A 26,252-nucleotide genomic window follows, 5' to 3' on the forward strand; every position below is an offset into this window, starting at 1 on the left:
GAGTTAATTTCTCAAAGTTCCTCTTGCTTGCGACTTTAGAGGAAGACTCGAGGCAGAAGAATACGGAGTGGGAACAGTCCACCTAGCTATGGTTAAAAGCAGAAATTGACAAGGGGGTGCTACACCAAGAGAGAGAGTTCAAGGCCCATCAACAAATTTTAATACTGCATAAGTTAAATCTAATTTTAAAAACACATTTATATGAATCAGCCTTAGAGGTGGCTGGTTCACTGCCTTAACATGAAGGAGATGGCACGCCTTGGATCCAGTGCACAGCTGGAAATTGGAGATGGGCTGTCTCTTGCTCATGTCTGGTCAGTATGCAGCATCTGTTCATTTGACATATGCTTATTTATTCAGTGACTGGCACTATGTACTATACAGTTTGAAGATGCTGGACATACAGCTGTGACTTAAAAGATGCAAAATGTCTGACTTAACAAAGCTTTAATCTGGTAGGGAAAGGTATTTAGCATAAAGACAAATAAAACATATAGCTATTCATATACTGATAAGACCTCTGAAGAAAACTAAAGAAATGGGGTATAAAATATTCGTGAAAGGAATTACTGCTATTTTAATTTAATTTTATTTATTTGCTGTGGTCAAGGAAAGTCTTATTGATTAGGTGGCATTTGAGCACAGATTCAAAGAAGGCCACAGGGAACAGACAGGGATATTCAAGGGAAGAGCATTATTGGGTAAAGGAAGAATTAGTACAAAGACCCTAAGGTCTACTTATTTGGTACTGTGTCTCATAACAAATAGAAACTAAGTGCTTGAAACAGATTTTGCAACCTGGTGAACTAGGAATAGCATCTTGCTGGAAGGCCATTTTGATTTGCTTCATACAGCCTTTTATTTATTTAAAGATTTTTTTTTAAATGTGGATAATTTCTTAAAAGTCTTCATTGAATTTATTACAGTCTTGCTTCTGTTTTATGTTTTTTGGTATTTGGCCGCAAGGCATGTGGGATCTTAGCTCCCCAACCAGAGATGGAACCTGCATCCCCCTTCATTGGAAGATGAAGTCTTAACTACCGAACCACCAGGAAGCTCCTCATACAGTCTTTTAATTTTTATTTTAAAATTAATTTGAGTTGATTGGCAATAATAATTAGGAGATTTATTCATAAAAACTAGGAACTGGGAGACCTGGCATATCGGAGCAGAGAGGGGCACCAGTTGGTACATTAATGGGACGTTTTGTCCAGTTTTCCATAGTCACCTATACTGCCTGTTGTCAGAAGGAGTCAGTATGACCTTTAGAATGCTTCCTTCATTTACTAGCTTCCTTGTTCTTCTAGTAGTAGGGTTATGAGCTCCCTGTTTAAATTAAGAGGGAGAAAAATAAAACTCAATTTTGTAGAGACTGAATGTTCAGACTACTAAGCATCAATAGTCACATTTTGTTTTAAATTGTTGTGAGAGACTGAGTCTAGCTTTGTAAGAGAGAACATTGTCATTCTACCATAAATTACTAATCAATTCCTTAAATAATTAGCAGACCTTCTAAGGTGCATCTCGTGTAGGAGAAACCTGTGTATTTATTTGGATCTTCTATCTTGTTTAGGAAAAAAGATCAGAAAAAAAGCATATTTGAGATTCACTAATTATGATAAACATAATTGACAAAGTATTTTCCTTGCCAAAAACTAATCAAGAAACACACAACTAAGAAAGTATAGAAAAGGAAAAGAAACAGCAGTTAAAGAAATCTGTTCAGAATTCAGTGTCGAGTACTATGTAAATTAATGAAATCAAGACAAATAGCAAGAAAACAAAAACATTAATTAATGTTTGATTTACCTACACTGAAAAAGGAATATGGTAAGGGAATGTTAATGCCATGTAAACCAGTTCACAAAAAGACTCACCCCAAAAAATCAATATAAAGATTTCCTGCAAAAGGTTAAGTGCGTAAAAAAGATACAGGTACACATCTTGAGTGAGAATTTTGAGTTTTTCTAAAACACCACTGAGAAGACTAATGGCTTCACTGATTTTTAACCCTTTGATTTCTTGATACCTACTGTGCACAGTGGGTTAATATGACCACAGATGGCTATGATCAAATACTGAGACATTGATTCATGATCGTGCACTTTAAAGTAGACGTTTATCTTAGAGTCAGGAGAAGTTAGAGACAGACTGTCCCAGTTGAGGACTTTCAGGAGGGTCAAGGCCCATGAAAAGACTGGAGAAAGGAAGTGAGGCACAGAGCCTGAGGCATATGCTGGGTGGTGGACATTTAGTTCCTGACCAGATGATGGTGAGAAGTAATATTTCTAAAAGAGACAGCTAGATGCCAACAGGACCATAAGCAGGGAATGGTGAGGATACTGTAAACCTAACTAAGGCAAGAAGTGAAAACTTTGAAGCTAAGGTTGTCTAAAGTTTCTAAGTGGATGGCGGTTCACATTTAGAAAAACCCAGGAAGAATGAAAGCCAAAATTTAAAGAGTAATTTACAATCATACACTGAAGAAATCAGTGAGAAAGCTACAAGACTGTATAACATGTTGGTCAAAACTATGGAATCTGGAGTTAGTCAGCTCTGAGTCTGAACCTTATTAGCTCTACCACCTCTTAGCATGGTGACCTTGGGTGAGTTTCTCAAATTCTTAATGTTTCAGTAATAATATTAATAATAACAGTGACAAAAATAAAGAGTAAATACTTCTTAGTGATCATGAGATAATGAAATGAAGTATACTGAGTGCTTAGTGCAGTGTCTGGCATGCATAAGGGATCCATATACGGGAGTGCTACCATTACGACCTTTAACTACACAATAATTGCAGTAATTTACTGTACCTAGCTGTAAGTCAGTACAGCTCTAGAACTCAGCTAATAGACTTCTGTGTCTTTCTTGCATAGGAGCATATCCACAGATGTTAACACAGTTCTGGTTCCCTGTAAGGTACTCAGTAACATTATTTGAATGAATGCATGAATCAAGTTGAGTGATGACTAAAAAAAAGTCACTTTTGTTTTATGGTATAAAAACATAAATATATTCCAGGTATCTGTCTTGGACTTGACACTCTGAATAACAAAACATATCAACTAGTTTTATTTCAAAAAGACATGGAAAGACTCCCACCATCCCAACCTGGAAACCAACTCTCAGTGCAATACTGGATGAAGGCTGCATCAACACTAAGTTGTGCATGTCAGCTGGTAGGCTCCTATCTTCCAGAAAGCCAAGAAAGTAATAAACAGCATGTTTGAAATTTTCAAAGCCCTTGTCTAGCAGCTGACCATGAAAGTATGGCAAAGGCCTCATGTCTATGCTTATAGCTCCTGCTAAACTATAGGTGTATTCAAATGAAAACAAAGGTATCAAAGGATCGTGTGATATCAACAAAGACACTGAAAGAGTCACCCAGATAAAGTTCCATCCACTGACTTCAAAGTAGGCAATACTCGAGACTAATCAGCTTTATTGCCCAATATCTCTGTGCAATTGAGTGCTGGAATGAGCAAAAATAACAACTTTCAAACCAAATAATAGCTCAAACAACTCTAAAAGGACCAGACAGACAGGCAAAACATCAATGTCTAGCTCTGGATACAACGCCATGAAAAGAGGTGCTAAAAGACCATCAGGAGAGTATATTCAGTGGTGTCAGCAAACGCTATGTCATAGTAGTGCGTACTCGTACTGTTCTATCATTGCCATCTAAACTGAAGGCCCACTTTTGAATTAGTGTGAAATACAGTGGCATTTTTAAATCAAAAAGTTTTCAAATGACACTCTACCTGCAAGGCACAACATGAAGGATTGCAGTACCAGCAGTTCCCATGGCAACCTCATCTTCAGTTTCCGAGGTCAAAGGCGTTTCAAGTCCAATAACAAGTGAATAGAATAGCTGCTTCTTTTAAGTTGTGTTCAACCTTTAATCTGTGGAGGAGAAGAGACATGACAATAAGATCTGGGAATACTTCTCCTTGTGGTCTCTGCAAATTTACTGAATATGAATAAAAGTGACTTTTGGAAAACTACTACTGAAAAAGAGAAAGCATGTTAAATTTTGAATATGAAGCAAATAAGCCTCTTTTCCTTTTTCCCAATGATACTGGGGTAGAGACTGGAGCTGACAGATCCCTGTGGCTACAGAGTGAAGGTAAGAACAGCTTCTGATTAGATGAGAACCAACCCGAAGGCAGGGGACTGAATTACATTTTAAAGTTCCTTTCCAGTCCCTTAATCTCCAGGTGCTGTTCTTTTTATTTTCCAATTAGTAATACACCCAAAATAGTGAATACAGAAGAAATGTCACTGAACAAAATAGAACCTGATGGAAGGAGAAATTATGAAGTTTTAGAATGGAGTTAAATGTGTGAAAAATGATAACTGTCCCATGAATTCAAGCATTTTTCCCCCCAATGCTCTATGTTTCACCCCTAAAATGTAACAGAAATGTGCAGCTCCAGTGCCTACAGACAAAAATTCTACAAACTACATGTAGCTATCTACTAGGTTCTTTTGGACAAATCCAGGGCATGAGTGAGAACAGTGATTCTTCTGTTAGCCAGGAATCTTAGAACAGGAAACCTCCATGGTGAAGAGAGGCTACTTGTTCCATGTACAATCTACATGCCAGGAAAGTGGATGGGTGAAGCAGGGGGCACTCATGGGCCCTCAGAAGGGCACAGGCTTGTTCTGCTTGAAGGGGCAGGTACCCCTCAGCTCATGCTGATGGCTAACATGAGGGGTACAGACCCAGGGTTGCAGAGACATTTACAACTTGTCAAAGAACAGTTGAAAATACTAGTATTTATTTTGAAAGTCTCCCAAGTTTTAAATGTTGGAAACCAGCTCACAGTATTTTTTAAAATGCCAAGGGAATCAAACAAAGCTGAAGTGCCTTTAGGTGCCAAAGTTTTGCAACATGACCTCAATAAAACAGAACTCACACTGCGTTTGGCTTGTTCTCATTCACTCATCCCTTCTCCCGTCCATCCTGTGATCCAGTCATGGATTTATGCATCTGTGGAGTGCCTTTTGCTTGCCAGACACTAGTGAGGCATGGGACCTGCCAAAACGGAAATCCCAGCTCTAGCCCTAGCAATCTCCTACTCCAATGGGGTACAAGCTGCCTACAGTTTCATAAAACTGCAACACGACATGCCATTGTGAAGGAAGGAGGGACATTTCTGGACTTGGCAAAGGAGATGAGCTCCCACTGGGATTTGAAAGATGAGCAGAATCCTTTTTCCTATTCATCATTTAATCAAATAAATGAGAAATTTAAGGAACCATAAGACACATTCTCTTTACAGCTTGGGTTATAACAAGTTACAGGGCCCTGGGTATATATCCCACTCAGCCTCCCTCCCAAGCTTGTTTCAGAAGACTCTTCTTGGGTAAGTAAACGAAACCTCACTGAAAACCACACAGCACCATACAAATGCTAGATATCATTACTATCGTAGCCCTGACATTTTTTTTTTTTTTTTTAAGCTGATGATAATCTGAGGCTTCTCATCTCACTGCCACTTGTCAGGAAAAACACTGAGGGAACATAGGTTTACATGAGAACATGGACCGACACAAGCTCGTTAATCAAGGGCTCTTAGCATTAATTGATACCATGTGATCACTTAGAAGCCTTTATGTTTACCAGGAAGCTTATAGAAAGTGAAGAACCATCATTAGAGAACTCTCCTGTTCTTTGTGCCCTTAAATAGCTCAGTTTCTGATAAAACCAGACTAGAAATGTTGTGAAGACAAAAGGGACTCTTAACTTCTGATCTGCTGATGTGGCTGAAAACCAGGCTGTGTCTCTAATTGGATATGTTGAAATACTTTTCTGACATGCATGGTGATTAGGCCATTTTAGATAAACAGGATGTGCTGATCAATGAAAACTATTAATGTTTTTAGCAAATGATCAGGGTATTAATAATTAATTTTGTGAGGGAAATGTCATCTCAGACCTGGGGATTGATCTACAATGTTAAGCAGTTTCTTGAAGCAATTAAAATTAATTTAGAAAATGTATCCAATTATACCATAAAGATTTGATTCATGATAGGATGCTGCTTACAGTGCATGTTCTGTTAAGAGCTGTAGATTTTTAAGGATGAAGGATTTCAAGAACCCGATTGGCATTTATTCACCCCTCAGTAGGTAAGGCTCACCTTCACTAATCAGGAATAATGGGGCAGTTGACAGTAATTTTCTGGTGGGCAGTCTTAACCAGAGAATTGGGTTTTCTGAAGGGAGGTGAAGATTCATGAATCTCAAGTGGGGCTGTGGTGCAGGATAAGTTTTATAATTTCAGTTTTCTGCCAGAACCAGAAAGCAAGCTGTGGGATGAGGTGAGAGTTATGGCAGTCATAGATCTCCCCTGCAGCCGAGAGCTCTCCCTGGTTTATCCTAAGGCGGTTGTAGCAAAAGGTAGTGTACTCAGCACTAACGGTGGGGCCTTGACCAAGAATTAGACTCGTAAATCCTGGGGAGGAGGCCACACAATGAAACAGGACTGGAGAGCTTTAGCTGGCAGAGCCAGAAGGAGATGAATAATCGAGAATTCCACGATATATCTGTACACAGAGCTCCACAGAGCAAAACTCCTCTAGCCTCCAACTCTTCAAACAATTCTTATTCCAACAGTCATGCTAAAGAACTTTGTATATAGTGTTTAAGACAAATCATGATTCAGTTCTTCCTTACATGTCCTGGTTCTACATATAGGGTTTAATCACATAAAGATTAGTTTTAGCACTCTACTAAATTAAAAATCTGCCGGTATCCGCATAGCTCTATTTCAGCTCAATGAATAAGCAGATGTGCTAACTGGGGGGCAGAGGCAGGGTTAGGGGTTGGATGTGCAGAGAGGTAAGAGCCCTGCCCTCAAGGAGCTCACTGTTAACTTGGCAAGAAAGATGTTTAAACCAGTCATTGTATTTCAGTGCAGTTCACATAATAGATCTATGAAGGACAATGTGCTAAGGATGCAAAGGAACATCATCTAACTGAGCCAAGGGGTGGGATAGGGCAGGGGCTTCAAGAATGCTCTCCAGGGACTTCCCTGGTGGACTAGTGGTTAAAAATTCACCTTGCAATGCAAGGGACATGAGTTCAATCCCTGATTGGGGAATTAAGATCCTACATACCTTGGGGCAACTAAACCCACAAGCTTCAGAGCCACAACTAGAGTCCCTGCACTGCAACGAAAGCTCCTGCATGACACAACTAAGAACAACACAGCCAGATAAACAACAAATAAATACCAAAAAAAAAAAAAAAGCTCTCCAAAGGGGCTAACAGTTTGAACTGAGTCTTAAAGGGTAAATAAGAGGGAGGAAGGAAATGCCAAGTCAAGTGACATGGGCAAGGAAAATGAAAATTTAGAAGTGTTCAAGTTACTGCAAAGCAAGATAATGGAAGGAGCAAAGTGGACAGACTCACATCTGATACTAAGCTTGAATCTACATTCTCCAGCAGTGTGGCTCATCTATAATGACAATAACACTCATGTTGCTGTTCAGTTGCTAAATGGTGTCCGACTCTTTGCAACCCCATGGACTGCAGCACACCAGACCTCCCTGTCTTCCACTATCTCCTGGAGCTTGCTTAAGTTCATGTCCGAAATACCCATAATTCAGGCTTATTGTGTAGTCTAAAGAGAAAGTATGGAAGGCACCAAGCACAGGACCTTGACACTTAGCAGTCACACTTGTTAAAGACAGTACACCACCGCCTAGGCCACAAGCCTGATCCCCAAAGGACCTTGACTATATATTAAAGAGTTTGGAGAATTCTCTAGTGGTCCACCGGTTAAGAATCTGCCTTTCAATGCAGGAGAGGCAGGTCTGATCCCTAGTTGGGGAACTAAGATCCCACATGCAATGGGGCAACCAAGCCCATACGCCACAACTACTGAGCCCATGAGCTCTGGAGCCCACATGCCACAATTACGGAGAAGCCTGGGCAGACAAGGAGGAGCCCGCATGCAGATCTCATGTGCCACAATTAAGACCCTATGCAGTTCCCCACCCTTACCCTCCCTGGCCAAAAAAAAAAGAGTTGAATCTGAAGATTAGGAGGAGGATGGGGATGATTTTAAACAGGGGGGAGTTCTGAATATATTTGGTTTCCCTGTATGGGGATCTGCTTTACATGCAACCCCCAGAAGCACAGAATATCTAGTCCTGCCCTTTGCCTGTCTCCTCTGGTCAACAGGGGAACTGCATCTCTAAATATTAAGTATATTATTTTTCACAACCTCATGTATAAAAACACTAGATGGGAATTAAGTTCTTTCTTCCAGGTTCTGCCACTAGTTATCACTTTTGGGAAAATCACTTAATCTTCATAAACATACTTGCTTGTCTACAGTTTGGGACTCAAACCATGAACCCTATCTTTTGCATACACGTGTTGTAAACTTTAACCAACCTATGTTTTAAAAATAAATCTCCATTATTATTATTATTTAGATTAAGTTCAAATATCCTCTCAGATTGTAAACTTCATAAAGGTAGGAATATTTGTCTTAATCATTGGTATTTAAGAGGCTCATGGCACAGAGCAGGCAATCAATAAACTGTGTCAGTGAAAGAATAAATTTAGCTAACATCTTTCATGTGTCTACCATGTGCTTTTATATTCCCTTTTCATTTAACCTTCATAGCAACACTGGAGGGTCAGATGTCACTATCCTCTATAAAACTATAATATTGGAAATTAGACTATGAGAGTCTATGGAACGTGTTCAAGGTCAAACATCTCTAAATCAACAGAGCCAGTGTTCAAATCTATGTCTTCCTACTTCCTACTTCTCTCTTCTAACACACAGACAGAAATGTAAGTAAAGAGATGTGTCTTTTACATGATGACATAAAGTTCTGATGCTGCCTCTTTTCTAACTCTGCTTTTCATGCTGTCCTGCAGAAACAGAAGCCAGATACCACTGATTAGAGGTACACAATCTGTATAATATTCATAATCTAAAGTGGAGCATGGGTTTTAGAGTTGAGACTTTGTTAGAAGACTGTATTTCACTAGTGTCAATTCAGAATTCTTCTTGTCAAGAACACAACTGTGAAGTTTTTCTCCCCTTAAGTGTAAAAACAACAGGGATGATTATTTTCTGGCTAATTACTATTTAGAATGCAGCCATTCTTAAGGCAAGAATGTTAAAAAGGATCATCCACAGTTCCCAGTGTATAGCTGAGCATTTTCTAATTCTAAAATTAACTAATAAGGGGTGCAGTCAATCATAATGGCAAGAAAGCAGTGAGCAGAACTGAAAGCAAGAGAGAAATTCAGCTTCCTCAGAAAGCCAGCTGTCAATCATTTCAAGGGAAAATAGTATGTAGTCAAATCTTAATATTCAACCAGTGCCATTGCCTTCTCCCAACATATATTTGAGTGCTCATTATTCACGTGGTTATATGCAGAATGCAGAGCCAAGGTCAAGGTCTCTGTCCACAAGGGCATGACAACTCAGCTGGGTAGAAAAGATTACTGATTATATAACTTGTTTATATGCCAGCTTAGTGGTACAGATAATCTACACTTTGTATCTTATGGTATCTGGTCTACAGGTTCTTCTTGGACAATTGAAATTAATATTAATCAAATTAGCATAATACAATGTCTCCTTGCACCAGAATTTTACTCTATATTCTACAAGAAACATATTTCCACAACTACTTCTTTGAGATCGTCCCTGCTTCAGTGGACAGTGCAATAAGCAGTCTGCCAGGAAGGTGAGAAAATGTGTCTTGCTTGGTTTCTCTTTGAATAGCTTGTCCCAAGCATCTTAAAATATGAAGAGAATAGTGTAAAGAAGATATAAAATGTCTGAATAATACATTTGTAAAACTGCACCAATTAACCAACAGGTAGGCACACAGGAGATGTACCACCTTATATAGATGGCATTCACCTACTCAATAGCTGATTGGGACTCTATTTCAATCATAAGATCATATTACAGAGGACTTTGAGGAACTACAGAGGGTCAGCTAAGGTAGACAATTACCCCTATTTTTATAGGCTTTCTAGACCATGTAGTATCTGCCACTTGTGGCAATTCTAACCAGAAATATAATGATTATATTAATATTCACTCTGGCATAAAAGCAGAGAGTCAACATCTTATCAATTCAGTCACTGAAGAACATCTTTTATACATTTTGAGAGCCAAAAGATTTCTACATACTAATTTTGAAAAATCTTTTATTAAAATTTCTTAGAGTATATATGCACTATTGCTTTTTCAACACACTTTCTCCTTATAAAACCTTACTCTACATCGATGTTAGACCTTTACACTTTGCTACTCAGGAGACCATCTTAAAAAAAATAAAAGTAATTCCAATAATCACAGTGCCATTTCAAAAGATCACAGGATTGAGACACAGAACAACTTGGTTCCTAGGTCAGTGCTGTTATTTACTTGTTGGGCAAGTTTCTTTACCAATAAAAAAAGACCTAGATCGGGTTGCTTCTAAGAATCACTGAAGCCCTGATGCATCATATATCAGAGAAAGGGTGTGCATTCAAAGGATTTAATCTGTCAGATGAATAGTGGTCACCATGTCTTTTCCATCACCAATTAGACATCTCACAATTTCTCAGATGACACCATCTTCTCACACATCAAAGTTGTTTGAGATACTGATACATTGCTTTTAAGTTCTGTGTATGGTTCCATTACTGCAATTTAATCCCCAGGCATAAATACAAATCTACTATTCATAGTCTCCACCAGGTAATCACTTACTGCACAACTTTCCAAAGCTGTATTTACTTTTTACTTTTATTAAAGTAAACATAGCTTAAATACTTCTACTCCTGGACAGAACTTCTTCCCAACGAAACCAAGTCGCCTTTCTGGTAAGTATCTCAATCTTCATAAAAATGCTTATACTACTATTTCTCGATTTGGGGATATTATATATACTAGTTTCTTTTATAAATGAAGACAATTCAATTTCCTTTTATAATCACTCCCAATGAGAGATTCACATACATAAATATACACACAAATACCTGGTTCCACTTTTGTCCAAATTTAGCTACATAACTTAATTTGGTTAATGATTTTTCAACTAAGGCCCAGAGAATATTAATATTTTCCTTTTCGTAATAGTTAGATTTTTAAAAGACTTAAGGATTTTCTATTTATTTGCTTAGTTTTCTAAGTATATATCACAAATTCACCCTAAACATCTTACCATGTCTAATGTTTGCATTATGTTCAAATACACATTGCAATCCCTCGGTTTTAATAAATATTTATTTAGGAACATGTAGATACTGAACACTTTTAAAATTCAACTGAAAAATGAACAGATATACTTTGTGGTATTCTAGCATCATTTAGATGAAAATAGAAAAGCCGTGTATTCAAAGATGCAATTATATATATTATGTATACTATGCAATTATCCATATATGAAAGATCTATTTGTGAAAGTTTCCAGCTCAATATATGTAATTAATAAGCAACATAAAAAAATGTGTGATTAAGCTATTAAACGATGCTGGAGGCAATGCCATGGTAGAATGTAATATGAAATAAGTAAGGAACTGTTAAATAGAGATCACAAAGCACGCACTACATAGTAGTTGCTTTCTAAGTATTAACTCATATAATCTTTAAAACACTTTAAGGGAGACAGCAATATTATATTTAAGGGGTAAGTACATTGTCTTTAGTTAGAGCTGATAAGTAATGGAGACAGGACATAAACTCTGAGTATTTTCCCCACAAGTTTACTGAAGTATATTTCACATATACTAGTATGTATTCTTCTTAGTATAAAGGTTAATGAGATTTCCAAAATTTATGCAGTCATGGGAACTTCCCTGGTGGTCAGCGGTTAAGACTCCATGCTCCTAATGCAGGGGCCCAGGTTTAGTCCCTGGTCAGGGAACTAAGCCTCCACATGCTGCAATGAAAGACTCTGCATGCCACAATCAAGACCCAGTGCAGACAAATAAATAAACAAAAATTTTAAAAAAATATTTTAAAAATTATGCAGTCATATCACCCCTACCACCAACAAGATATAGATTATTTCCACCATACCAGAAAGCAACCCTTAAAATTGAACTTCATAGTATAGATGTTTATCCACGCTACTGAAATTCTCCTAAATACTGAAGTTATAAGACAGGCTTATTAGAAAAACAGGCAATTGTAATGTAGGAGATACATGGCACTTCCCTCTTATTTAGTCTGCTTCTCAGTTACTTCATTTCTGCTTTAGAATGTATACTCTCAGTACAACAAAACGACAACAGAAGTAGATCATAACAGATGACACAAAAAGACACAACACCTCCATGATTCACTTCATGAATCATGCGTGAATCAGGCGTGGGGAAGACAATGCTAACTGAGCACGGAACTCTCTCCTGCTTAGCCCAGGGGCAGTCCCAGAATCTTTTCCAGATAGCATTTCAAATAGACACGACAAAATCAACATGGTTTGCAAAGTATATAAAAATGTCTTTGCTTCCCCTATGGTGGTTGAAAACATCAGCTTTAGAATTACACAAACCAGGTTTTAAATCCCACATCTACCATTTAGCTGTTGACCTTGGGCAAGTCATTTAACTCAGTTAGCCTTACTTTTCTCTTCGGTGGGCTTCCTCGGTGATTCAGTAGTGAAGAATCCTCCTGCCAATGCAGGAGACGGGGGTTAGATTCCTGGTTCAGAAAGATTCCCTGGAAAAGGGAATGACTGCTCATTCTAGTATTCTTGCCTCGGAAATCCCATGGACAGAGGAGCCTGGCAAGCCACAGTCTATAGGGTCACAAAGAGTCAGACATGACTGAATGACTGAAAAACTTTCTCTTCGCCAAAGTGACAGTGATGATTCAGGGTTGTTGAAAGCAATGTAAGAGAAAATCTCTTTAGCTGGATTCTACTAAGAAAGTTGAGCATAACTTTGAGGAGGCAAACATGTTGGGAAACGAAGATGGACAAGCAGTGGAAGAATTTGGCTTTAGGAGAGACACGGATACAGGAAGCTCATTGTGCCAAAGAGGAACAACTCATAATCCATAAGATTCCCTCCTGCGCATCAGAGGAGAATGCATGGAGGAACTTGGGTGGCTTGGGGGAGCTGATACTGCCCAGAGAATACAGTTTTAGTCTTGCTTTCTGGGTATTGGGTAGTAAACTTTGCAAACTTTTTTTAAGACTCCTACCAACAGAGCAGGAAAGAAGGGTTTTTAGCAACCATCTCACGTTTGTTTTCCTTCTGCCCACTGGTGTGCTGCAGAGTGCCAATTCTGCTTAAACTCCCAAATAAATCACTGTTAATGAAGCATGTTGCACATACAGACAGTAACAGGCATTTTTTAATCACCTAAACCAAAGAAGAGCTAAAGGTAAGCACAAAACACTCTAATACCTAATATATTAGGTGTCGGATTTTAAGTGGCAAGAATCGTATGACTTTCAGTGCTTTTACTTGGATGCACTTAGTGGGGAAGTAAAGCTACCAGTATATTCATCATTATGCACAGCTTGCCAATTGCTTGGACAGCCAAATCAGATAACTGGGAGCCCAAAAGAGAGTCTGTATCTACTTAATCAGAAGTAGAAATAAGAGGGCAAACATACACACACACATTATGACAGGCTACACAAACAAACATGCTAAAATCATTTACACTCTGTCCTTCACTCACAAGTTATTAACTAAATTTCTACTAATTGATATGCCACATAATACAGAAATGAATAAGACAGGTATAGTCTGCCCTCACGAAGCTTGCTTTATTCTACTGGCTGTGTAAAGGGCTCTAGAGTTTTGGAATAGTGGACAGCCAGCAAAGTGTGCCAGTGTGAACCAAGACTGTATATGACCTTTGGAAACAGACTAGGTTCAAATATTGGTTTTCTGTAACAAATGCACAAAACATCTTGTTAAAGCTATTTGGATGTTCCAATTTTTTCATCTATATGACAGAGACAATGCTGCCTACATTAGAAGTACATAGGGAAGTACGAGGTCAGGGGCAGCGGCCGAGAGGAGCTACCCCACGTCCAAGGAGTGGTGGCTGCATGGGCGCAGGAGGCCTGAGAGGAGCTACTCCACGTTCAAGGTCAGGAAGGGCGACCATGAGGAGATACCCTCATCCAAGGTAAGGAGCAGTGGCTGCACTTTGCTGGAACAGCCGTGAGCTTGGCTGGAGCAGCTGTGAAGAGATACTCCACATCCAAGGTAAGAGAAACCCAAGCAAGAGGTAGATGTTGCGAGAGGGCATCAGAAGGCAGACACACTGAAATCATAATCACAGAAAATTAGCCAATCTGATCACATGGACCACAGCCTTGTCTAACTCAATGAAACTAAGCCATGCCATATGGGGCCACCCAAGATGGACGTGTCATGGTGGAGAGGTCTGACAGAAGGTGGTCCACTGGAGAAGGGAATGGCAAACCACTTCAGTACTCCTGCCATGAAAACCCCATGAACACTATGAAAAGGCAAAATGATAGGATACTGAAAGAGGAACTCCCCAGGTCAGTAGGTGCCCAATATGTTACTGGAGATGAGTGGAGAAATAACTCCAGAAAGAATGAAGGGATGGAGCCAAAACAAAAATAATACCCAGTTGTGGATGTGACTGGTGATAGAAGCAAGGTACGATGCTGTAAAGAGCAATATTGCATAGGAACCTGGAATGTTAGGTCCATGAATCAAGGCAGATTGGGAGTGGTCAAACAGGAGATGGCAAGAATGAACATCGACATTTTAGGAATCAGTGAACTAAGATGGTCTGGAATGGGTGAATTTAACTCAGATGACCAGTATATCTACTACTGTGGGCAGGAACCCCTTAGAAAAAATGGAGTAGCCATCATGGTCAACAAAAGAGTCCGAAATGCAGTATTTAGATGCAATCTCAAAAACGACAGAATGATCTCTGTTCGTTTCCAAGGCAAACCATTTGATATCATGGTAATCCAAGCCTATGCCCCAATCAGTAATGTTGAAGAAGCTGAGGTTGAACGGTTCTATGAAGACCTAAAAGACCTTTTAGAACTAACACCCAAAACAGATACCCTTTTCATTATAGGGGACTGGAATGCAAAAGTAGGAAGTCAGGAAACACCTGGAGTAACAGGCAAATTTGGCCTTGCAGTACAGAATGAAGCAGGGCAAAGGCTAATAGAGTTTTGCCAAGAGAATGCACTGGTCATGGCAAACACCCTCTTCCAACAACACAAGAGAAGACTCTACACATGGACATCATCAGATGGTCAACACCGAAATCAGATTGATTATATTCTTTGCAGCCAAAGATGGAGAAGCTCATACAGTCAGCAAAAACAAGACCGGGAGCTGACTGTGGATCAGATCATGAACTCCATATTGCCAAATTCAGACTTAAATTGAAGAAAGTAGGGAAAACCACTAGACCATTCAGGAATGATCTAAATCAAATTCCTTATGATTATACAGCGGAAGTGACAAATAGATTTAAGGGACTAGATCTGATAGACAGAGTGCCTGATGAACTATGGACAGAGGTTCATGACATTGTACAGGAGACAGGGATCAAGAAAATCCCCATGGAAAAGAAATGCAAAAAAGCAAAATGGCTGTCTGAGGAGGCCTTACAGATAGCTGGGAAGAAAAGAGAAGCAAAAAACAAAGGAGAAAAGGAAAGATATTCCCATCTGAATGCAGAATTCCAAAGAATAGCAAGTAGAGATAAGAAAGCCTTCCTCAGCAATCAGTGCAAAGAAATAGAGGAAAACAACAGATTGGGAAAGACTAGAGATCTCTTCAAGAAAATTAGAAATACTAAGGGACCATTTCATGCAAAGATGGGCTTGATAAAGGACAGAAATGGTATGGACCTAACAGAAGCAGAAGATATTAAGAAGAGGTGGCAAGAATACACAGAAGAACTGTACAAAAAAGATCTTCACGACCCAGATAATCACGATGCTGTGACCACTCACCTAGAGCCAGACATCCTAGAATGTGAAGTCAAGTGGGCCTTAGAAAGCAGCACTACGAACAAAGCTGGTGGACGTGAAAGAATTCCAGTTGAGCTATTTCAAATCTTCAAAGGTGATGCTGTGAAAGTGCTTCACTCAATATGCCAGTAAATTTGGAAAGCTCAGCAGTGGCCACAGGACTGGAAAAGGTCAGTTTTCATTCCAATCCCAAAGAAAAGCATTGCCAAAGAATGCTCAAACTACCGCACAATTGCACTCATCTCACACGCCAGTAAAGTAATGCTCAAAATTCTCCAAGTAAGGCTTCAGCAATACGTGAACCGTGAACTTCTAGATGCTCAAGCTGGTTTTAGAAAAGGCAGAGGAACCAGAGACTAAATTGCCGACATCCGGTGGATCATCTAAAAAGCAAGAGTTCCAGAAAAATATCTATTTATGCTTTATTGACTATGCCAAAGCCTTTCACTGTGTGGATCACAGTAAACTGTGGCAAATTTGAAAGCGACGGGAATACCAGGCCACCTGATTTGCCTCTTGTGGGACCTGTATGCAGGTCAGGAAGTAACAGTTAGAACCGGACATAGCACAACAGACTGATTCCAAATAGGAAAAGGAGTACATCAAGGCTATATATTGTCACCCTGCTTATTTAACTTATATCAGAGTACATCATAAGAAATTCTGGGCTGGAAGAAACACAAGCTGGAATCAAGATTGCCAGGGGAAATATCAATAACCTCAGATATGTAGATGACACCACCCTTATGGCAGAAAGTGAAGAGGAACTAAAAAGCCTCTTGAGGAAAGTGAAAGAGGAGAGTGAAAAAGTTGGCTTAAAACTCAATATTCAGAAAACTAAGATCATGGCATCTGGTCCCATCACTTCATGGGAAATAGATGGGGAAACAGTGGAAACAGTGTCAGACTTTATTTTGGGGGGCTCCAAATCACTGCAGATGGTGATTGCAGCAATGAAATTAAAAGACGCTTACTCCTTGGAAGGAAAGTTATGACCTACCTAGATAGCATATTTAAAAGCAGAGACATTACTTTGCCAGTAAAGGTCCGTCTAGTCAAGGCTATGGTTTTTCTAGTAGTCATGTATGGATGTGAGAGTTGGACTGTTAAGAAAGCTGGGCACCGAAGAATTGATGTGTTTCTACTGTGGTGTTGGGGAAGACTCTTGAGAGTCCCTTGGACTGCAAGGAGATCCACCCAGTCCATCCTAAAGGAGATCAGCTCTGGGTGTTCATTGGAAGGACTGATGCTGAAGCAGAAACTGCAATACTTTGGCCACTTTATGTGAAGAGTTGACTCATTGGAAAAGACACTGATGCTGGGAAGGATTGAGGGCAGGAGGAGAAGGGGACGACAGAGGATGAGATGGCTAGCTGGCATCACCAATTCGATGGACATGAGTATAGGTAAACTCTGGGATTTGGTGATGGACAGAGAGGCCTGGTGTGCTGCGATTCATGGGGTCACAAAGTGTCGGACACGACTGACCGACTGATCTGAACTGAACTAAGGGAAGTATGTAAACTAATGCACATAAAATGGTTAGCAGCATAAAATCTTAGCATGGATTTTGCCTCACCTAGGGGAACCTTAGAAGTCTCCTTTCTTATAGTAGAGTATGGGGACATGAAACTACTTTTCAGTGAAATGATAAAACAGGATTTATATCCATCGCTTGCCATCTCATATAATGGTAAACAAACTGTACATTCTTGTGCAATTAATTTATAGAAATATATAGCAATATTCATCTAAATAATCTTTGTTGAATAAATGGAGTACGTCAGGCACTGTGATAGGCACTGGATGTCACAGTAAAGTAGATGAAGTCCTGTTATCATGGAGCTTGCATTCTAGTCCACTTTTCAGTTTATTTGACCATGGAGATCATTTTCTTGAAGAAAAAGCTAAATTCCTGTAAACATACCTCAGTATCATTGTCTTTTAGATCAGGTCTGCAAGCAGATGATAGGAGATTTCTAGATGATTTGACAAAGTCTTTTGAATTCTTCTTTGGCATAGCATAGTTTTCCAGAAATGCACTGCATATTATATAAAACTATTTAAGCAAGTGCTCACCTCCTTAAAAAAATTTTTTTTTTTTTTTTTTGCACTCAGATTTATCTGTATCTTGGGCTTCCCCGGTGGCTCAGATGGTAAAGAATCAGCCTGCAATGTGGGAGACCTGGGTTCTATCCCTGGGTTGGGAAGATCTCCTGGAGAAGGGCATGGTAACCCATTCCAGTATTCTTGCCTGGAGAATCCTGTGGACAGAGGAGCCTGGGCAGGCTATAGCTCATAGGGTCACAAAGAATAAGACAGGACTGAGCGACTAGGCAGAGTACTATCAGTACTATCAGTATCAGTATGCAAGATGGTAGAGAAAGGCAGACAAAGAAAACAATGAGGTTTTGTTGTTGTTGTTTTTCTTTTTTCTTGAGTACTTACTATGTCTGTTACTATCCAAAGGTGTTACATGAACTATCTAATCCTCACAATAACTTAAGGAGATAAGTATATGATTATTCTCATTTGCCAAACAAGAAAGTGTAGCTTGGGGAGGCAAGTAAGTCAGATACTTCTTTGGTATTCCTTCCACTGCTTTCTACTAGACCTGTAAGTGCCCAGTTTCCCCTCAGCATATTGTGTCAGGCCCAACAGTAGTGACATTTCAAAAGAAAAATAGAGGAGGCAGCTGATAAATCTCGGTGCAAAGGTTGCCTTTCTCTGCATTGGTGGGGATTCTTCATCATCAGATACAAACTGATGAGACTGAATTATTGCATAAGGATTCAGAATCATTGGCATGCCAAGGTACACTTTCCTCCCTTATAAGAACAGCAGAAATTTTAAATGTGACAGTTTTTAAAAACTATTTTATTGCCCTGGTCAATGGGTGGTTATTCATGGGTTAGCTCTATGGCCAAAATGGAATGTGATCGACGTGCTCTTTGTTTCATCAGGCTGACTTTAGGCCAAAATGAAATAACACTAGTTGGTTCTCAGAGAACCAGATTTCAGGCCTGGCCTGTCACATATATAACAGATGTCCCTCTAGTTCTGGGTGTGAAGCGAGCACATGCTGCCAATCTACTTTTAACCATTCTATTTATGTTCTTATTTAAAATGCAATAGAGTGATCATTTCCAGTTATAAAGTGGCCTTTATCTGAGAACCTCCAAAGGACAGTGTCATTAACTTTACACTGGGATGAGGATAAGGTTCCAGTATTATAGTTCTCATGCTGAAAAACTGAGGCATAAAAGAGTATAGTGAATATGCAATATTTAGTAAATGTAAAAGAAATACACATGTCTTTGTCTAAAGCTAAGACTGGAGAGAAAAGAGTAATTTTACATGAGAAAAATTAGCCAACCTCCTCTTAATAAAGTGATCAAGGCTGACATCATCAGCACCAGGTCATGTTGGCCTGGAGCCTCCTCTGCCATGCAGCACTGAGGGGGACATAGAATTCATGTGTGATCTAACTGACAACTTGACAGCGATGTTGAAGCTCACGGTGATCATGAGAAACCACCAAACAGTTGAGTAAGATGCTGCAGGTCAGATAACTGACCAGGAGCCTTCAAAAGTGTTAAGATCATCAATGGCAAGGAAAGACTAAGGAACTGTCATGAATTAAAGAATAGTGTGGACAATGAATATTACAAACAAGGTGAGATTTCTGGATTAGATCTTAGAAGAGAAAGAGGATATTTGTTTTAAACAAAACAAAACAGAATACTGGCGAACTTTAAATCAGGCCTGTTGTTTAGTTAACTGAAATGGCACCAATATTACTTTCCTGCTTTTCATCACTATATTATGGCTATGCATTATAGCTTCCCTGGTGGCTCAGAGGTAAAGAAGCCACTTGCCAATGCAGGAGACATGAGTTCGATTCCTGGGGAGTGAAGATCCCCTGGAGTAAGAAATGGCAACTCACTCACGTTCTCTTGCTTGGGAAATCCCATGGATAGAGGAACCTGGCGGGCTACAATTCATGGGGTAGCAAAGAGTCAGATACGACTTAGTGACTAAGCAACAACAACAACAACAAGATGTTAGCATTAGGAGAACTGGCATGAAGGGGAACTCTCTACCCTTTTTTGTAATCTTCCTGTAAATCTTTAATTATTTCAAAATAAAGCTGATGCTGCATCAGTTACTTCCTATTCTGAGAGTAAGACTGAAAAACAATTCTGTTCTGGTTTTTACAACAGAGGATCTATCCTCCTTGAAAGATATGTGCACATGTAATACCAGTGCAGATGTATATTTATGGTATGCCACATTGTTTCCAGGAAAGTTCAATGATCATGAAAGTGTGCTCTGAGGAGACACACTGGTCAGAGGAAAAGTAATGAAGGAGAAAAAAAAGGGGGTATTGCAGCATGGATGCCCAGACTGCAATCCACATCGACAATGTTGTTATTTTGCTCCGATTTAACTAAAATTAGATTGCTGAAGAGACAAGTTAAGGTATGGAAAAAAATAAGTTTACCCTGTTTTTCTTAATGAAGAAAAAAAAAAAAAAAAAGCCAGAATTCTGTACTTCTTGTATGCTAAAAATATAGCACCGAGGTTTTCCCTAAGTTTCTCATTTATTATCACCACGAACTCTGCAAAAACATGTGAGACCTATGTAAGACAGCAGAAAAATATGAAAGTGGGAATAGATGTAAAACTATATAATCATATTTTCTCATGACATCAAATTTCCTCCCTAAATTAGTAGTCTGGGCCTGCTGTCGGTAAAATAAAGTGTAGAAAGCCTAGCTATCTAAGGAAACTAAGAAATAGTTGAATTACCTACAGAAATATTTTTGATAAAATAACTCTAATAAGTGATAACAAACTCTGAAGCTATTTCAGAGATGCGGCAAACAACCAAACAAAGATCTACAAGATTTAATTCCACGACTTCTATTAAAGTATATTTCTACTCACAGTTTAAGTTTTTATTTTATTGCCTCACAGCCCTCACTTACTACACCTTGGCTGCAACTTTCAGGAAAATATTTTCAAGTGTAGAAAAAAAAATGATGAAATATGTCCCCCTGCTGCCTATGTTTATATAACTGTAAATATACACAAGCTCTCATCTGACTCTTGCTAGCATCACATTTCAGGCTCAGACTCTATCTCAAGTTACCTTATGGAAGCTCTACTAGAGGAAAACAAAAGATACTTGGGAACCACTAATCTTGATGGATGAGAAAGAATAACCCGCGTAGAGTTAAGGGATACATGTATACAGCTGATTCACTTCAGTGCAGCAGACACTAACACAACATTGTAAAGTAACTGTACTCCAATTAAAAAATAAATTTAAAAAAGAATAACCTTCATAAATACAGTGAAATATCATTCCAAATAGTCTTCCTCACTCCTAGCTGAATGCATGAAGGCAGATTTTTCATCATCAGAAATAATTTCTTTAATGCTCATAACAAGCCTTCGAGTGAGGCAGTCACAATGGTAGTGGAAATGCTTCAGACTCTAGTGACAGACTTGTGCTACTTCAAAGCTCTGCCACCAATTCCTCCAAGAGATGCTACTTTCTCCTGAATTCACACAACTGAGGAACGAGTCTGGTAGCCACGATTAGCATGCTCAGAGAAACCAGGAACATGCTCTGAGAAGAATTGCTTCTGCTTTGTTCATATTAACAGGGGCTCCAAGGAAGCTTCTCTTTGATCCAGTTCCCCAAAAGCTTAACCCATGGTTTTGTCCCACTGCCTTTTGACACCTGATCCTCTGTTACATCCACAAAAGTCCACATATCCTTCAGTTTTGACATTAGAAGTTACATGTCTCAGCATGTTAACTAGTCAGAATAAACTACAGAAACACTATATAAATCATATACATTATATATACACATGGCTTCCCTGGTGGCTCAGTCCATTAAAGAATTTGACTGCAGTGCAAGAGACCCAGGTTTGATCCCTGGGTTGGGAAGGTGCCTTGGAGGAAGAAATGGCAACCCACTCCAGTATTCTTGCCTAGGAAAGCCCACAGACAGCCTGGGAAAGCCTGGAGGGCTACAGTCCATGGGGTCACAAAGAGTCGGACATGACTTAGTGACTAAACCACCACCAACCATCACACACACACATATAAATGTGTATATATTTTTTGTGAATATATGTGATTGTGATATACACATATATGTCTACACACAAACATATATACACATATGTGTGTGTATATATATATTCACACACACAGAGAGACACACACAGACCCACACACACATGATATTCCAGGGTCCAGCTGCCAACAGAGATTAATTTGTACTATATAAGAAAAGAATTTAAAAAAAACCCTTCACATCTTTGTAAGTGCTTCACTGTGCTAAGTAGACATATTTCATACACCGCTATTCAGCAAATACAACATTACGCTACATTCTAATTAAGGATATTCCAGAAAAAACTCATGCATTTATAAATGAACAGTGCAGGTGAACAAGGACACAAAGGGTCTGTAATTACACCTGTGTATATTTATATGCCCACCAGTTCTGTTGTCTTAAAACGGACCTAAGGGAAGGCTCTTTCAGGTTAATTGCTGTTGCTGAGGAAACGGCCCAGGTCTGCCTTCACAGTCCATGATTTCCTTCAGGTGCAGCAGTCAGGCTGGCCTCAGGCTGTCAACTTTCATCTAAAGGCAAATATGTAGTAAGGTCTCCTTTGAATTTTCTAAAAATACTTATTTTTCACTCTTTTGAATTTTGCAATATTTCCAAATAGAGTTTAATGTCAAAGCAGATGGTCTTAGGAGGAAAAAAAAAATATTACCTGACTCCTGGTTTCTCAACAGAACATAGGAGGCTGGGTAGCATGTTACTTGTCTGAAGGAACAATCTGAGTAATGGGTCATCAATGGCAGATACCCTGGGAAAATTATAGAGCAACTAAAGAAGAGTCCCATTACTAAGCAGCCCAGCACCCTCTGATCCATCCTTCTCACTTCAGCTACAGCTACATAACTAGAGCACAAATATGATCAAGCCTCTCTCTCCAACTTTTCAATTATCTTCACTAACTCTAGAGAATCAGGAAACACCTGCTTAATTCAAACCCCCACGCATCTCGCAGACATCTAAAACTGCACATCAGCTTGATAGGTCTGGCATTCTTGCTTCCTTATCTCTATTCCTGCTTCTTCTCCAATTCTCTGTAGCTAGCTTGAAAATTACACATAGTTGGGCTGCCCTTGAAAGTCTTTTCTGACCTCTTAATTATGATTTAGTACTTCTCATATGCAAAATGGTTTTTTGAGGAGGCCTTACAAGTAGTTGAGAAAAGAAGAGAAGCTAAAGGCAAAGGAGAAAAGGAAAGATATACCCATTTAAATGCAGAGTTCCAAAGAATAGCTAGGAGAGATAAGAAAGACTTTCTTAGGGATCAGTGCAAAGAAACAGAGGAAAACAACAAAATGGGAAAGACTAGAGATCTCTTCAAGAAAATTAGAAATACTAAGGGAACATTTCATGCAAAGATGGGCACAATAAAGGACAGAAATGGTATGAACCTAACAGAAGCAGAAGATGTTAGGAAGAGGTGGCAAGAATATACAGAAGAACTGTACAAAAAAGATCTTCACGACCCAGATAATCACGATGGTGTGATCACTCACCTAGAGCCAGACATCCTGGGATGCGAAGTCAAGTGGACCTTAGGAAGCATCACTATGAACAAAGCTAGCGGAGGTGATGGAATTCCATTTGAGCTATTTCAAATCCTTAAAGATGACACTGTGAAAGTGCTTCACTCTATATGCCAGCAAGCTTGGAAAACTCAGCAGTGGCCACAGGACTGGAAAAGGTCAGTTTTCAAACCAATTGCAAAGAAAGGCAATGCAAAAAAATGTTCAAACTACTGCACAATTGCACTCATCTCACAAGCTAGCAACGTAATGCTCAAAATTCTCCAAGCCACACTTCAACAGTATATGAACCATGAACTTTCAGATGTTCAAGCTGGATTTGGAAATCTCTGGCAGAGGAACCAGAATCAAATTGCCATCATCTGTTGGAGCATGGAAAAACCAAGAGAGTTCCAGAAAAACATCTACTTCTGCTTATTGACTACACCAAAGTCTCTGACTGTGTGGATCACAACAAACTGTGGAAAATTCTGAAAGAGATGGGAATACCAGACCACCTTACCTGCCTCCTGAGAAATCTGTATGCAGGTCAAGAAGCAACAGTTAGAACCAGACATGGAACAACAGACTGATTCCAAATCAGGAAAGGAGTAAGTCAAGGCTGTGTATTGTCACCCTGCTTATTTAACTTATATGTAGAGTATCAGGAGAAATGCCGGGCTGGATGTAGCACGGGCTGGATGTAGCACAGGCTGGAATCAAGATTGCCAGGAGAAATATCAACAACCTCAGATATGTAGATGACACCACCCTTATGGCAGAAAGTGAAGAAGAGCTAAAGAGCCTCTTGATGAAAGTGAAAGAGGAGAGTGAAAAAGCTGTCTTAAAACTCAACATTCAGAAAACTAAGATCATGGCATCTGGTCCCATCACTTCATGGCAAATAGATGGGGAAACAATAAAAACAGTGGCTGACTTTATTTTGGGGGGCTCCAAAATCACTGTAGATGGTGACTGCAACCATGAAATTAAAAGATGCTTGCTCCTTGGAAGAAAAGCTATCACCAACCTAGACAGTGTATTAAAAAGCTGAGACTACTTTGCCAACAAAGGTACATCTAGTCAAAGCTATGATTTTTCCAGTAGTCTTGTACGGATGTGAGTGTTGGACTATAAAGAAAGCTGAGCACCGAAAAAATTGATGCTTTTGAACTGTAGTGTTGGAGAAGACTCTTGAGAGTCCCTTGACTGCAAGAACAAACCAGCCAATTCTAAAGGAAATCAGCCCTGTATACTCATTGGAGGGACTGATGTTGAAGCTGAAACTCCAATACTTTGGCCATCTGATGCAAAGAACTGACTCATTTGAAAAGACCCTGATGCTGGGAAAGATTGAAGGCAGGAGGAGAAGGGAACAACAGACGATGTGATGGTTGGATGGCATCACCGACTTGATGGACATGAGTTTGAGTAAGCTCCAGGAGTTGGTGATGGACAGTGGAGCCTGGCCTGCTGCTGTCCATGGGGTCGCAAGGTGTTGGACATGACTGAGTGACTGAACTGAACTGAACTGACTTCTCATCTGTGCTTTGACAACATTCAGAATTTCTCTTACTAGAGCTGTTATCATATAGTATTATAACTTTCATCATTATACTTCTTTCGTACTATAAATACCCAGAGGGGAGAGACAAAGTTTGTCTCATTCATCCATTTATCGAGAAAGTGAGCACACAGGAAATATATCTTGAATCCACTTAAACTGTAATGCATTTGACTACGCAGGAAAAGGCAGAATAAGTCTAATAGCTCAAATTGCCAGCAGGAAGTAATATGCCTAAAAATAGAATAATCAGAAAAGTACTCAGAACTAGTTAAGAAGGTTGAGACTTTAGCCTGGATACTTTTGTGGAGAAGAGTTTATGAGTCGACTGGGGATCTAAAAAAAAAAAAAAAAAATTGAATAAGGATATGTGTATGATAACCTGTATAATTAGTTAAACTTTAGGCTTGTAAACTTGCTTCTAAATAATGGATTCTAAAATATATTTAAGAGTTAATATGATGAAAATAATTCTTCCAATGTTCCGTTTAAGAGAAGTGAGTTAATCAAAGTGGACAGCTCATTTTATTGCAAGACGTCTCACAGCCTTCAATAAGATGACATAGAATTTATATAAAAGAAGGAAGAGGCATTCCAAGTGGCACTGCCCAGAGTTACTTAACCAGAGGTTCCTTTTCATCTATGAACATCTCATGGGACAAAACTTTCTCAGAACTCACTTTGGGATGCGCCTGTCATCTACAGCAATGCCTGGCAATCTAAGGCTGCTACCAGTCCAATTCTTGTTTCTATAAACATATTTTTATTGGAACAAAGCCAGACTTGCTCATAAATGTATTGTATATAGCTGTTTTTATGATATAATGGCAGGTCTGTATAGTTGTGACAGCAATTATTTGACCTGTTAAAAAAATAAAAGTAGTTGATACCTAGTTATTTATAGAAAATACTTGCTAATTCCCAATTGATAGTGATATTTTGTTCTTTCTTAAGCTTCACTATGAAAGCATCCTCTGGTGTAATTAGGGTTTACTACCATCAGGTGGACCCACAGCTGATGTGTTACACAAAACTGTTGTACAAACTCAGGATGA

The 26,252-nt window shown here is 39.2% G+C and overlaps 1 protein-coding gene across 1 annotated transcript in view; it reads right to left on the reverse strand.

The window, feature by feature from the left end:
• Positions 1-26,252, reverse strand: part of CNTN4 (contactin 4) — a 1,007,382-nt gene that overhangs the window by 523,963 nt on the left and 457,167 nt on the right. The window contains exon 4 of the mRNA XM_081528227.1: positions 3,765-3,906. Within this exon, the coding sequence (XP_081384353.1) occupies positions 3,765-3,819 (55 nt within the window). The 5' untranslated portion in view covers positions 3,820-3,906. The remainder of the gene's footprint in view (positions 1-3,764; positions 3,907-26,252) is intronic.

The sequence above is a fragment of the Giraffa tippelskirchi genome, chromosome 9 (genome assembly GCF_054371585.1).
Source record: "Giraffa tippelskirchi isolate mGirTip1 chromosome 9, T2T-mGirTip1v1.2.pri, whole genome shotgun sequence".
Taxonomy (NCBI): Eukaryota; Metazoa; Chordata; class Mammalia; order Artiodactyla; family Giraffidae; genus Giraffa; species Giraffa tippelskirchi.